This window comes from Anarrhichthys ocellatus, unplaced genomic scaffold (genome assembly GCF_004355925.1).
Source record: "Anarrhichthys ocellatus isolate YVR2014 unplaced genomic scaffold, GSC_Weel_1.0 scaffold11, whole genome shotgun sequence".
NCBI lineage: Eukaryota > Metazoa > Chordata > Actinopteri > Perciformes > Anarhichadidae > Anarrhichthys > Anarrhichthys ocellatus.
In genome coordinates, this window is record NW_022280041.1 from 9672068 (window position 1) to 9685265 (window position 13198).

Genomic DNA, 13198 nt, shown 5'->3' on the forward strand with positions numbered 1-13198 from the left:
TCTCTCTCTCTCTCTCTCTCTCTCTCTCTCTCTCTCTCTCTCTCTCTGTCTGTCCCCCTCCTCTCCTCCCACCCATGTGGTCTGAGCTGAATCGGAATAGGTTGCTGGTGAATGGGAGCCTGGTTGAACTCTGCTTGGTTTCTGAGTGCAAACAGCCTCCCTGCTGCTGCTTATTCAGCACTGGACTGATGATGCACTCACTAGATTATTCTGGTTCTCTCTCTGCCTGTCTCTGTCTGTGTCCTTCCTCCCCTCACTTTCTCACTTCGTCTGTTTCTATTTGCCTTCTCGTCTACGTGTTTGGCATGTTTTTAGTGTCCATCTTACTACCCATCATTGTTCCTTCTCTTTCTTACACTCTCTATGAATTAATTGGTAAATTGCACATTATGCTTTGACCCCTCCCCTTTACCCGTAATACTCATTCCAATAGACAATGGCTTCAGATCTCTACTGCCATTCACCGTGACCTGGATTGAGTTAAAAACCTGATTCTATGTTATTGAAGAAGCCATTTAGAAGCATTGCGAGATATTATCTATCTGCATTGCTTAAACTATGAATCCTGATTATTCCAGCTCATTGGCTGGCTGGCTCACTTCCATCCATCCACGGCCCTGTTTGTCCATCCACTGTGAAAACAACTGACATCAGTCCTCTGTCCGTGTCACCATGGGGGTCCAGTGTACCGCTGGCCGTCAGCAGCACAATGGGGCGGCAGGGTGGGAAGCCTGGTGTGTTGGCAGGGGACACGAGCCCAGAGCAGGGGGGACGTGAGCCCTTTCTAATCCCTGCTCTATTCTCTGGTAGATTAACACTTCTAAACCGACACAGAGTGAATCAGCAGATCTCTCTGTATCCCTCTAGATCTTCCATCGGACAGTACGCTGGCGTTATCATCAATTTTGTGCGAGCGCAGGTGTACTATGGGATGCATGGCGGCACAAGTGGTGAATTCAGCGAACAAAATGAAAGAGTCAACATAGAATTACATTACATTTTTAATCAAATAAAAAGAGGTTTTGGAGTTGATGAGTCGAGGAGACTAGTCTTTACCTTGATGGGAGAGTTTTGTGTGTTCTCAGGCATATGCTGTCTCCGCTTCGGGAGAGAAAGTATGAGGGTGAGGTTCTATACAAGTGCAGTCTTACAGTTAAACCAAAATCTAGAGCTTGGACTAGAAAACATTTCACCACAAGATTCACTCAGTGGCTGTTTGGGGGGTTTCAATTGTGTCACACAATCTCCCCTTGAAGATGTAGATTTCCCAGAAGTAATCGAAATATAGATATTAAAATGTCCATTCTTTTTGAGCACTTTAAGGACTTCTGCTTCTTGGCTGAAGACCAAAGGAGAATTGTCCTTGTTATAAAAGGACCTAAATTACCAAACATCATGACCATTTTGATTTAATATTTTAGTATAACTTCAACTCACACAGTCACTGCTGTTGCCAACTTGAATCCTATTGCATTACATTATATTGCATTACTTTTTATATACTCTCAAAGTTGCAATGTTTTATGGAATAATTTGGATACTAAAAGAGGAATTGAAGCTTAAACAAAGTTAAAATATGAGTTTGTAAATGATATAGCAGCAGTGGGTTTGTGTTCAGTCCAGAGAATCATCAGTGATGGTTGATCCTACTGATATTTGTTTTCACTACCTCAACCAACCACATAATGAAAAACATTTATGTCAGTGGAAGTGACATGTTCTGTGATCCATGTATGGGTAGTAAAGTCCTTCAAACCCTCTCGCATCCATTCAGGGTCACAAAGAAAATTGCCTTTTTGCTTTGTTTGTTGATTGCTTGCTTACATTTGTAGCGATATACCAGGGCGAGCCAGGAGCTGTGACTGAGAAGACAGGAGACACGAGGGAGATAGTCGGGGTGAATGAGGAGAATTGGGAGGAATGTTTAAACAAAGCGGTTATTGTTTCATTGAGGTGACGGATCTGAACAGCAGGCACGGTAAGGATGGGTAGATGAGGTTATGGGAGGGGTGGGAAGAAGGAAAAGATTGTCGATACATAATGTACAAGTCTGTCCATACATTCTCAGTTTGTTGCTGACTAGGTCTGAGGAATAGCATCTACAGTGCAATGCAGTACCCAGTGTGCTGTATCTCACGACCCATTGTTCTAGACCAATGGGGTATGAAGACAGTTTGATTAATGGGTTGTGTTACTGAGGACAGGCAAAAAAAACTCTTGCACTGAACTTAAGCTGGTTTTCTGGTTAGAGATGCTACCTGAGTCCTTTTTGATGATGACTGTGCTTTGCCTAATACGAGATCGATGATCGGACATGCAGCACAGAGCCAGGCCAACCCTTAAAACTGAAGTCAGAAGTGATTCATTTTTTTTGTTGTTTTTAACTATGCACAAAAAATAATCGATGTAAAATGCTCTAGCTTTTGAAGGTTCAAAAAAGACTCGAAATGTTGTTTCGGGTCTGTTCTGCACAATTTTCTTCTCTTATGGAGCAAATTTAAAGTTTTGCTTCTTCTTGTTCTGTTCTCTTGTGTCCAGGTCAGACAAGAGGATGACCCTCCCGTCACGGTTTCAGAAGGAGGTGCATGCTCACCTTTCTAAAAACTCCCAACGGACCGGCCGTAAGTAGAACAGGCTGTTTTTCATAACGCTAAAAATACATTTTGTGTAGCTTTTGGTCCTCTAAACGAACAGAAACGTTTTCCAGACCTGGATCACTTCTAACAACTGAAATGCTGGCTTGCTGCTCAAAGCATCAGCAGAGGATACTAAAGTCTCAACTAAGTAAAAGACAGTTTTCTAGTGTCATGCTGTGCTTTCTTGTGCTGAAGTATCAAATCCTGTGTCCAACAGACCTACCAGTATTTTGTGATGTGTAAAGCAAACAAACAGCAACCCCATCTTAGTAGATCTTCTGAGGATCCTGTAGACACGAGGTTCAAGTTTAATCAGCGCCCATTCGTCTTGTGTTGTCTGTCAACCTCCCTGCTCTTTATCTCTTTTACTTAAACTAAGAATGTGTTTGTTGTCATGTTACCTGTCTGAACAATGGCTGTATAGCCTGGGTGAACGCACAGGAATTTAATAAACCACACAGCTTTGAGGCACATATTTTCAAAGTCTCCAGCCATTTTAGATGTTTATTTCAGGCCCTTACAGACAGACGAGACTGTTTAAGTGTGATACTGACTGGTTTAAGAGCTTTTGCTTCATGTACGAGACTCCTGTTTAGAAAATGTGCAAGACCTACGGTGCTGTATGCCTCACAGTGTTGGTGTAACAAGGCTCCATTTGATTATTGTAATTCTAGAGATGCACACGTTAGTATCAAAGTTGTTTTTAGTGTGACTACAATAGCCAGCACTAATATCCATATTTGGATGAATACTGAATGTCAAAATGTTTCAAGCAATATTGACATACATTGACGTGTTTCAATTGGAATTTTCGACAGTCTGACCAATTTTGCATTTAAAGTTTTATTAAAAGAAAAGAAGCCCCGTAGGTCAATGGGTCAGAGGCAAAAGGAGGCGTGACTTAGGTTGTAAAGATACCCATTTATCACTCTTATTCTTTATTCAAATGATCCATCTTTTTTAAGATTAAAGTGCCTTTGTTTTTGGCAAAAGCATGCCATGCAACCAGCAAGTTCCAGGGTCCAGAAGATCAAAACACTAATTGCATCCATCTCTTTCTTCTCTTTCTTCCAGCACCCTTAAATCTAAACGAGAGCCTCCACTCGGGGAAAGGAAAGCCCTACAACCCTCAGCAGGTCCAGGGGTGCATCAGGGAGATTCTGGGGAAGTACAGTAACGGGTTCTGGGTGTCAAAGCTGCCGCAGATCTACAGGGAGCTGTATAAACGGGATATGCCCACTGAGGCCATCAAAGACTTGGAGACCTGGACTCACATATGCACTGTATGTACGCCTGACGCTACTGAAGTTATTTGTTTGTATTTTACTATAATAAGAAGCATGTCTGTTTTCAAATGATTATCTCCAATAATTGTGATAAAATGATAATACAGTGGGGCTAATGAAAGGCAGCATGACATCTTTATGTCTCTTGCAATTTACTTAGCATAAGTTATGATATCACATGTAGTACATGTTAAGCAGCAGTTATATATCAGTTTAAGTTTTTCAAAGAACTCGGTACTAGAGATAATACTGCACAAAATCCTAAAAACAAGAACCCACAAAGCTCTGCATGAAACACAAAAAGCTTTTAGTAATCTTATATCATCTTGAGACACGTCAAGTTCAATTTATTTATAAAGCACAAGTCTCAAATCAGAGAACATGAGAAAGAGGAATTTCTGAGCAGCTCACGACTCTAATTAGTTCACATTAGTACCAATCCCGATGATATATTGGAAGCAACAATGTCATGAATGTCTAGTCATGTTCAGTCTGTTTTACCTACAAAATGGTTTTATAATATGTAACTTAAGTGCTTTCCATTTATTCTCCTAGGTAGAGAAAACCTGCAGCAGCAACCCATCAGAGTTGCTGCTTTACCCTGCCAAGGGACAGACCACCACATCCTCCCCTCCACCCATCCTTAACCCAAACTCCACCTCTGGCCCTGTGCCAAATTCAAACACCCCGAAAAACAAACCTGTGCAGTCCCCCACCCAGAAGAGTCCCCCCAGCACCCATTTGACTCACTCTGGTTCCTGCTCTCCTCAGACTACAACATCATCCTCCTCGTCCCCCAGTCCTCCCTCCTCCCCTGCCACCCTCAGCCCCGACCTGAAGCTGAAACTGGAGGAGCTGCTGGTGAAGTACCCCAACGGCCTGTGGGCCCACGCGTTGCCCAAGCTCTTCCAGGACACGTACAAAGTCAGTAACATTTTGAAACACTATCATATTAAGGTCCTTACCAAATTCAGGAGCTAGGTGCGGTTGATATTTTTTAATATAAATATATATATATATACATTCAATTTTATTTATTTGCAAGTTCAAACTGCCCGGACACGTCCTGGAGAACCTTCACCTCCTCTCCGACATCTGCACCATCGACTACCCCATGCCTGACAACCCCAAGAGAGCCATCTTGTACAAGGGGAGCAGCAGTGGTGGTGGTGGAGGAGTAGAGGATGAGAACTGTAATAGGAGGAACTCCTCAGCCAGTGTGGAGGAGCAGAGGGTGAGGCAGGAGCTGGGGAGGAAACTCAGTAACCACGCGGTGCCCTCTCTGCAAATACCCAAAGAGGAGTACCCCTCTGTGCTTGTGGTGGAGGCCACCAACACCAACGGAGTTATAATCAGGTAGGTAGGAGAACTGCATGTGTGAAGGTACTGTAGGACTTAACAGTTCAGACTCTGTCTGTCTCTCCTCCTCTCTCAGGTACATTGGTGAGGGTTACTCCCAGGCCCAGGAGTCCATGGAAGATGAAATGAGGGTTTTTTACGGTGTGGACCAAAGCAGTCCAACTCCTTTGTCGTCTCCATCCTCCGGCCAACTTGTTGCTGTCAGGGCCGAGGAGGAGGAGGAGGAGATTCTTAGGGCGCAAATCTGTGAGGTCATGGTTGACAAGGTCAAGGTGAGAATTCTAGTGATACTAGTCATCGATGCATCCAAGACAAATGCATAACAACTAAATTGTAAATGTTTCTCCTCTGTAGGTGCACTTTGTGGATCATGGCTTCTCAGAGGTGATCAGCAAAACCAAAGTGTTTGAGCTGCATGAGAAGTTTTTCCAACTGCCCTTCCAGGCGACCAAATGTAAACTAGCAGGTGAGTCTGAATTGGAAAAAAACACTTCTTCTTGTTTCACCCTTCTATTTTCCCCTACTCCATCATTTATTGGCCTGTTGATGTAACTGTGTCCGTCCAGGTCTGAAGCCATTCTGTCAGGAGCCTGCTGTGCTGAAGAAGTTTGAGACAATGGCAAGTGGAAAGATCCTATTGGCAGAGATCATAGAGAGAGGGCAGACCCCCGTTGTCGTCCTGTATGACACGTCGCAGGATGACGATGTCAACATCAACGCTGCCTGTATGAAAGCCCTGCAGGACAAGACGCTTGCCAGCCCGTCACAGGTACAGGAGTGCAGACATTGTGTTTGCGAGGGGTTCGGTCAGTGTGTGTGTGTGTGTAGCACACTAAACTCTTATCACTGGCTCTCCTCAGGTGAACAGCACTTATATGAACGTGACTGTCAGAAGTGTCTGCTCAGATGGGACCATCTACTGCCAGCTGCCCTCCAGAGGCCTTTCCAAGCTCAATGAGATACTGGAGAACATAGAGACATGCTTCCACTCACAGGTTAGCACCATGCTACATTTGATGTCTCAGTGACTTTTGAAACTTTAAAAACATTTACTCTTTTTTTTCAGCTGGTGATGCAAATGTGCCATAGAGTTCCATTGTTGACTAAAAACTTTTAAAATCGCACCAATGATCTACATTGTTACAGGGTATTTTATTACATTGAACATGGGCACGTTAGTTTATTTTGAATAAATGAGACATTCATCGTTTTTCTGCCATCAATTCTCATTTGAGCACCAAATGTGTAGTGATCGATGATGAAAACTAGCGCTAGACAAATGCACTATTTAATCTGGTTTAAGAAATGTTTGTTAGAAACTCCAGTGCCCAGCTGTTTTAGGAAATTACTCTCCCTTTTTAGAAAACAAAACTATATATATGTATATATATATGCATCTTAATAGAATTCAATGAACTGGGTACTTGGTCCCACAGACACAGTGGGAAAGTTTAAATGATGAAATAATGCATTGTTGGTTTTAGTCTTTTCTTCTTTTATTGCAAGACCAATGACAGTAAACTATGGGTTTTGTCTTTTCATGGGATATATTGACAGTAAGAACAACATAGAACAACACAAGCCTTATCCTTTCACATCTCTAAATCATTAAATTCATTATGGTGCAATTAACATAAACAAAGAGTACCATTGCTACAAGGACCACACTGTCGTCGTTGTCATTTTTAGTTTATATAACGATACACAGGATACAAGGAGAAGCTCATTTTGAAGAGTGATGACTGGCTGGGAATTAATGTGATTACGACATTGACCGTAAGAGCCCTGGTTCTTGTAGGAGGAGAGTTGTGACAAACACTGCGTGTATCTATTTATACTATTGATTTCATTATAGACCTTAAGATCCACTCTCGGTCTGGAACTACAACTCTATTCTTAATCCGGTCTTCAAAGCAGCCCATCTCATTTGCTTCTCTGTGTTTCGTTCATCTCAGTGTTTTCTATATGCATTTGTCTGTATAAGAATTAATTAATATAGAATTATTATTTCTAAATGGGACACACATGGGGTGCATACAGATGTGTTGCACACTCCTGACTGGAAATAAGAAGAGACACATATAAACCTTCCTTGCATGTCCTTATCTGTTGGTTAAGATGAAGATCAGCTGTATATACTGTATGTGTTCATTACAGCCTGTTTAGAAAATACACGCAGGAGACTAGGACTCACATGATCGTCTTAAAAGCCTTTTGTGTTGCTTCTTTCAGGCAGAGTTGTAGACAGATTGAGATTAGTTTGATAAGCTTGCCAAGCCACTTAATCTGTTAGCAGCACAGTGGAGCCGATGCTTTTTCTATATGTGCCGCTGCTGTCCTTTAAAGCTCGTAGTTGCAGCTCAGTAATGCTTCACGTCAGTGTTGAGGTTAACACAGTGGGGAGTCTGGTATTGTATTTTACCAACGCAAGAGACTTGCAAGTCTGTGGAGTGTATTTGAATTCATCAAGCATGCAGGGGAGTAATGTTGTTACAAATGTCATTTACATTACATACTCCCGAGAATAACTTTCTCAACTTAATATCCGGTTTGGTAATCCATAGTTGAGTCCAGCTAAATGTATATAGTTTATCTGTTAGGGTGACTCCCTCTGCTAGTGTTGGTAACGTTGGTGTCATGAATCAACTGTAGAGTAAATGTAGGAATACATTAACCATTCATAATTCAAGTCTTTTAATGATTTAAACATCAACAGCCCCTCTCCATTCCAAGTAACCACAGATCTAAAGTCCTACTCTTTGATGTCATTGTAGTAAACACCTGCAGCAGACTGGGTGGACTTGTGAAATGTTTGTGTGAGCTTTTACAGTTTCATTTTTATTGCAGTCATAAACCAGCAGTTGCACATACTCAGTAACCTCGCCAATCCAGAGGAAATACCGTCAGATTTAACAAGAATCTGACGTCTGATATTTCTGTTCCAGGTAACATCAGAGTTCTTGGTATCAAGACCCTTCTGTGGGAAAGGGTGTCTGGCTCGCTACAAAGGCAAATGGTCCCGTGTTGAGGTAAGATGGCACTGAATTTTTAAACAAATCCACATATTATTAATGTTGACAAAAGGGATAAAGTCACAGTTGCAGAGGCAGGCATTACCCTGAGAGCAGCGATTACAAAGAAACACCATCCACACTACTGCAATCCTTCCTGCACATTTTTAATAACTGTAAAAAATATGAAGTTTCCCTGTCTATAATTCTGTCTTTAGATCACCAACCTGCACGGCAGCAGAGTGCTGGACATCTTGTTCATTGATGTTGGCGTCCAGGCTTCTGTAGAGGTGTTTGAGCTGAGAGAGATCCCACCGCCATTCCTCCGTGACCTCATGTCCATCCCGCCACAGGTCAGCTATTTCTTCAAAGCACAGATCGTGACAAACAGTGAAGAGCAAATATTATGCTCAAAGGAGATTTTTTTGTTATGCACTGTGGTAGTGAGGGCAGCGTCCTCATGCAGTCTTACAGATTATCTGAGAAAATGACTTCCAGCGACCTGTGTTTAGGCTGTGAAGTGCTGTCTAGCAGACCTGGCTGTCAGTGTTGGCTCCTGGACTCCAGATGTTGTCCAATGGCTTCGAGAGAAAGTGCTCAACACCACAGACTGTAGCATGAAGGTAAAATGCTGCCCATTCTTCCTTAACATCTAACATCTAACATCTTCAGTTGTTTTTTGTTTTCTTCAGGGAGGGGATGATGATTATTTGTTTTAGAAATCACTCAAATTTTGCCTTCATTGGTTCAGCCCCTCTGTTTTTCTTCCCCATGTATCTCCGCACTAATCTTGACATTTCTCCAAAGGTTGCCAAGGTAGATGAAACCAAGCGCTGCATCTACGTCCACCTCTTCACCGACAAGAACTTCCAGGACCCGGCCCGCAGCCTCAACCATCAGATGGCCCAGTCTGACCTGTTCAAACAGCAACCAGATGTGTTCCTGACGAGCCACAGGTTACTGCTGCTTGAGATTCCCCTCTATTATCCCCTCAATATAAAGCTAATGTTCAGCTTAAATTTATTCACTAAATTTCTCCTTTGTTTGTCAATTGAATTTCACAGCCCTGCCAAGATCTTCACAACCACTTTATCCTCCAAAACCCCCAGCACCGGTGACTACACCAATGGGAGTCCAATGTCAACCTCTTCCCCAGCCAAGCCTCATCTCAGGAGGGTTCTATCAGGACCCAGAGGAGGCGGAGGAGGCAACAAGACTACCACCCGCCCACTAGAGACTCCGTCACCCCCCTCATCCTCTCTCCAGCTGCCACCATTACTAGAGTTCCCCCCAGCAGGTAATAAATATAGTGGATATCTTTTGCTTACTGTAGCCTGGAAAAGCATATGTTCACATGTAAGTCTTTTTCTTCTCAGGAAGCAACATAGACGTCTATGTATCAGTGGCGTGCCATCCGGGCCACTTTGTGCTGCAGCCCTGGAGAGATATGTACAAACTGGTTGTGTTGATGGGAGAGATGATTCTCTACTACAATAAAACTGAGGAGAAACCCCTAAACATAGAGAAGAATCAGATATATGCTGCTAAAGTGGAGAACAGGTAAGTTACTCTTACTGATTTGTGGTGCCGTATGTCTTTGTTTCTGTCTGTAGTGTATATTTAATAACAGGCCAAATGGAAGCGGTTGCGCTTTGCCTAAATATATCCACTCTTCCTTCTTCTCTTCTCTTCTCTTAGCTGGCATCGTGTGTTGGTGAAGGGAGTTCTGACCAACGGGTTGGTGTCTGTGTACGAGTTGGACTACGGTAAACATGAGCTGGTCAGCTGCACACAGCTCAGACCTCTGATCAAAGAGTTCAGACAGCTGCCGTTCCAGGGAATCACTGCTCAGCTGGCTGGTGAGTGCAATTTAGTCTTTCCATTTGCTGTTCATTTATTTCTTTACTTTACAGTATCAGAGGCAGGTTTGTACTTCTTACTCAATTATATTCACAGATTCATATTTTACATATTAAACATATGGTGAGCTTATAAAATATGGTGCATAATACAATAAATAATACAATAATATAAATCCTTTATGTTACTAGCTAACTTTAACTGCCTTATACAAGATATTTAGAATTAGCTCCACCTCAACCTACTACAATGTACCATTGTATTTCTGCATTATGAGCACATAAACCTTTAATATTTCAAGTACATTTTGCTGATAAAACTTCCATATTATTATTTTTTTTCTCAAGAATATTTTTTATTAAGTTTGAAACAAATGAACAAAATATATACAGGAAATGTGTTAGAGTGCACAACAAATATATCAATTGAAAAGAGCACATCTATGCACAACATGCAATCATCCCTCAACCCCACTCATCATCCCATCGTACTATTATTTAAGCAAGTCTTTGAATGCAAGTCTTTCTCTTGCAGTTTTTACGATATTCGATTGCTGTGTTTAGTATTTCTTCTCACAACTTTACTTTTCTATTTTCTGTTATTAAAGTTCCTCCATGAAACAAGGTGAAGTCATGAAGCAAGTTATGAGCCTAGCCAGCAAAATGCCTCCTAGGCTTCTAATTTGTGTAGCATTAAATGTTAACATTGTATCATTAACATCAAAGTGAGCTTAACCTTCACACTTGTGTCCCTGGCAGGATTGAAGCCGAGGCAGTGGTCAGAGGAAGCTGCTATCGTCTTCAGGAACCACGTGGAGAAGAAACCCCTTGTGGCCCAGCTGGAGGCCGTACAGGAAGCCACTAACCCGTGGGACAGGAAGTTGATGGTCTTCCTTGTCGACACTTCACAGGAAGAAAGGGACGTCTGGGTGCACGACATCATGGCTGAATTTGCTGAAGAGCTGACCAACGAGCTGTAGGCAGCAGAAGATCGTCGACACGTCTTACTAGGTCAGCAGTTTCCTGCTGCTCAATGAACACACTGTGAGTTGTGGATAGATAAAATAGAAGCTTATCTATCTTTATGTATCCACCATGTAGGGCGACTGAAAGAAGACAGGAAGAAAAGATGAAGGAGAAGTTATGAGTAGAAGGGAAAGCTTTGATAGCATATAGAGGGAAAAACAAGAGGTGTAGGTGTTGTAGCCACTTGCTTGTCGTGTTTTGGGCTGTACATGGAGGGATGCCGTGATGTGATTTTGCAGTGTGACCACTGGACAACACACCCATGCATGATGTTGGTCCAATCTTGCCACAAATACTCTAAACATACCTTCAGCATACAGTAACAAACTGCTGAATTTCTCCATAATATAACAAAGCTGTGGAAGTGATACAACAGCAGCGTCTCACACTACCGCACCGTGAGTGCATCCAGTTATAGTGTGTGTCGTCCGGGGGCGACGCCTGAACACCGTTAACCCTGCCAATGTGAGCACCATGCACAAAATGTTCAGATTAGCTCTTCTCACATTCTTGGAAGATTTAAATACATTTGTTTACAAAATCTGCTTTTTTTGGATAGTATTTGTGATTGTCATAAAGTTTCCAAAAGTTAGAGCCAACATTCCCCTGAGGAGAAGAAACAGACAAGTCCGTAGTAGTTTACACTTTTTGTATATGCTTGAATAAACGCTTGTTTTCTCCAGTTAGACTCTTCTTAGCATATGCATGCTGACACAGAGTCTACATACTGACCGAGCGAGAGCAGAATCAGAAGCTGATGGGGTTTGTTAAGGAAGTATATACTTGGTGTGAGATATGTTTGTATCCTGACATGAGTTGTTTTTCGTAGTAGTACATCCTGGCACTGCATGTACAGTAGAAGGGATTTTACATTGAATTGAAAGAGTACATTGACACACAGACAGTTCCTCAGACTTTTTGACTGTGCATTGCTTAAAAGCGCAGTGACATTTGAAACTCAGAGTTGAGTAACTCTCTATTATTCTCTTTCTTGTCTTAAAATGAGACTTTGATTTCTCCACATCACCTGCTGCATGTCGCAGATCTTTCTTAATTGTGCGCATACACTTTGATGTTATAATAATAAGCAATACGTTTCCAGTAGTGTGAAGCTTTTACATTTCCAAAAGGAGATAAGTTCTGCTCGTGTTTGGTTCCAGTACTACTATCAAATGTTGGCCGATTGTGGGATTTTATTCTGAAATGTGTGTGTTTTTATTCTGGCACACCTGCACCGTGGTTTTGGATTTGCAAATGCTTCTCCAGTTCTGAAGACCGTAGACCCGACAAAGCTCAAAGCTGCATTGTTGTTAACAAGTGACAAGTGACAGGAATTTAATTTATATTTAACTTATATTCTCTGGAGGATGATGAATGCTTCATTCATTTCCATGTTGTTGTTTGACGATGAGCTGGAGGTAATAAATGACTTGTTTTTGGAATAAAGTCTGTTTGAGAAGTTTAAACGTCATCATTCCACTGATTACTTCTTCTATTGCAGATTACAATTGTGTTATGCTATTTTAAAAACTCACATCATTTCAATTTCTTTATTAAAATATTAAAACATCTCAGTCATTTACATATTATATCACTGCAAAATGTGCATGTAACTCCCAAAATAACCGCATTCACAGCATTTCTCCCAGTACTTTAACAACTCACCATTCATTAAGTTATTACAGTTAGGCACACATTATGTTGTAGACGGCTACCTACATTACAAAACTTGTTGACTTGTCAAAATTGTATGGTAGTTGTGTTAACTGTCTATGGAATGATTCATAAGCGGTCGTGTATCCCGTCCTTGTCCGTCCATTCAGCAGCTAGCGAATGGAGAGCATCATCACAAACTCTGAAGAGGAGAGAAAACAAATCAACAAGTGGAGTCAGTGCTGAGTGTTACACAATCATGACCAACAATGTGAACACACACACACTCACACACACACACTTGTGGTCAACAAGTCAAACCTATAAATGTGCCTGAACTTCTTTTTGTCACCTTCAAAGTCGATGCT

General features: G+C 41.8%; 1 protein-coding gene across 2 annotated transcripts in view; it reads left to right on the forward strand.

Moving 5' to 3' along the window:
- The window catches only part of tdrd7b (tudor domain containing 7 b), an 18908-nt gene extending 6265 nt beyond the window's left edge, over positions 1–12643 (forward strand). For both annotated transcript variants that reach the window (XM_031851281.1, XM_031851282.1), the window contains 16 exons: positions 2539–2621; positions 3711–3919; positions 4478–4846; positions 4968–5278; positions 5358–5553; positions 5636–5747; positions 5848–6050; positions 6142–6276; positions 8227–8310; positions 8511–8645; positions 8805–8915; positions 9100–9248; positions 9357–9589; positions 9669–9852; positions 9991–10151; positions 10911–12643. In XM_031851281.1, coding sequence (XP_031707141.1) covers positions 2539–2621; positions 3711–3919; positions 4478–4846; positions 4968–5278; positions 5358–5553; positions 5636–5747; positions 5848–6050; positions 6142–6276; positions 8227–8310; positions 8511–8645; positions 8805–8915; positions 9100–9248; positions 9357–9589; positions 9669–9852; positions 9991–10151; positions 10911–11131 — 2896 coding nt within the window. In that variant the 3' untranslated portion in view covers positions 11132–12643. The remainder of the gene's footprint in view (positions 1–2538; positions 2622–3710; positions 3920–4477; positions 4847–4967; positions 5279–5357; positions 5554–5635; positions 5748–5847; positions 6051–6141; positions 6277–8226; positions 8311–8510; positions 8646–8804; positions 8916–9099; positions 9249–9356; positions 9590–9668; positions 9853–9990; positions 10152–10910) is intronic.
- Positions 12644–13198: the final 555 nt, after the last annotated feature.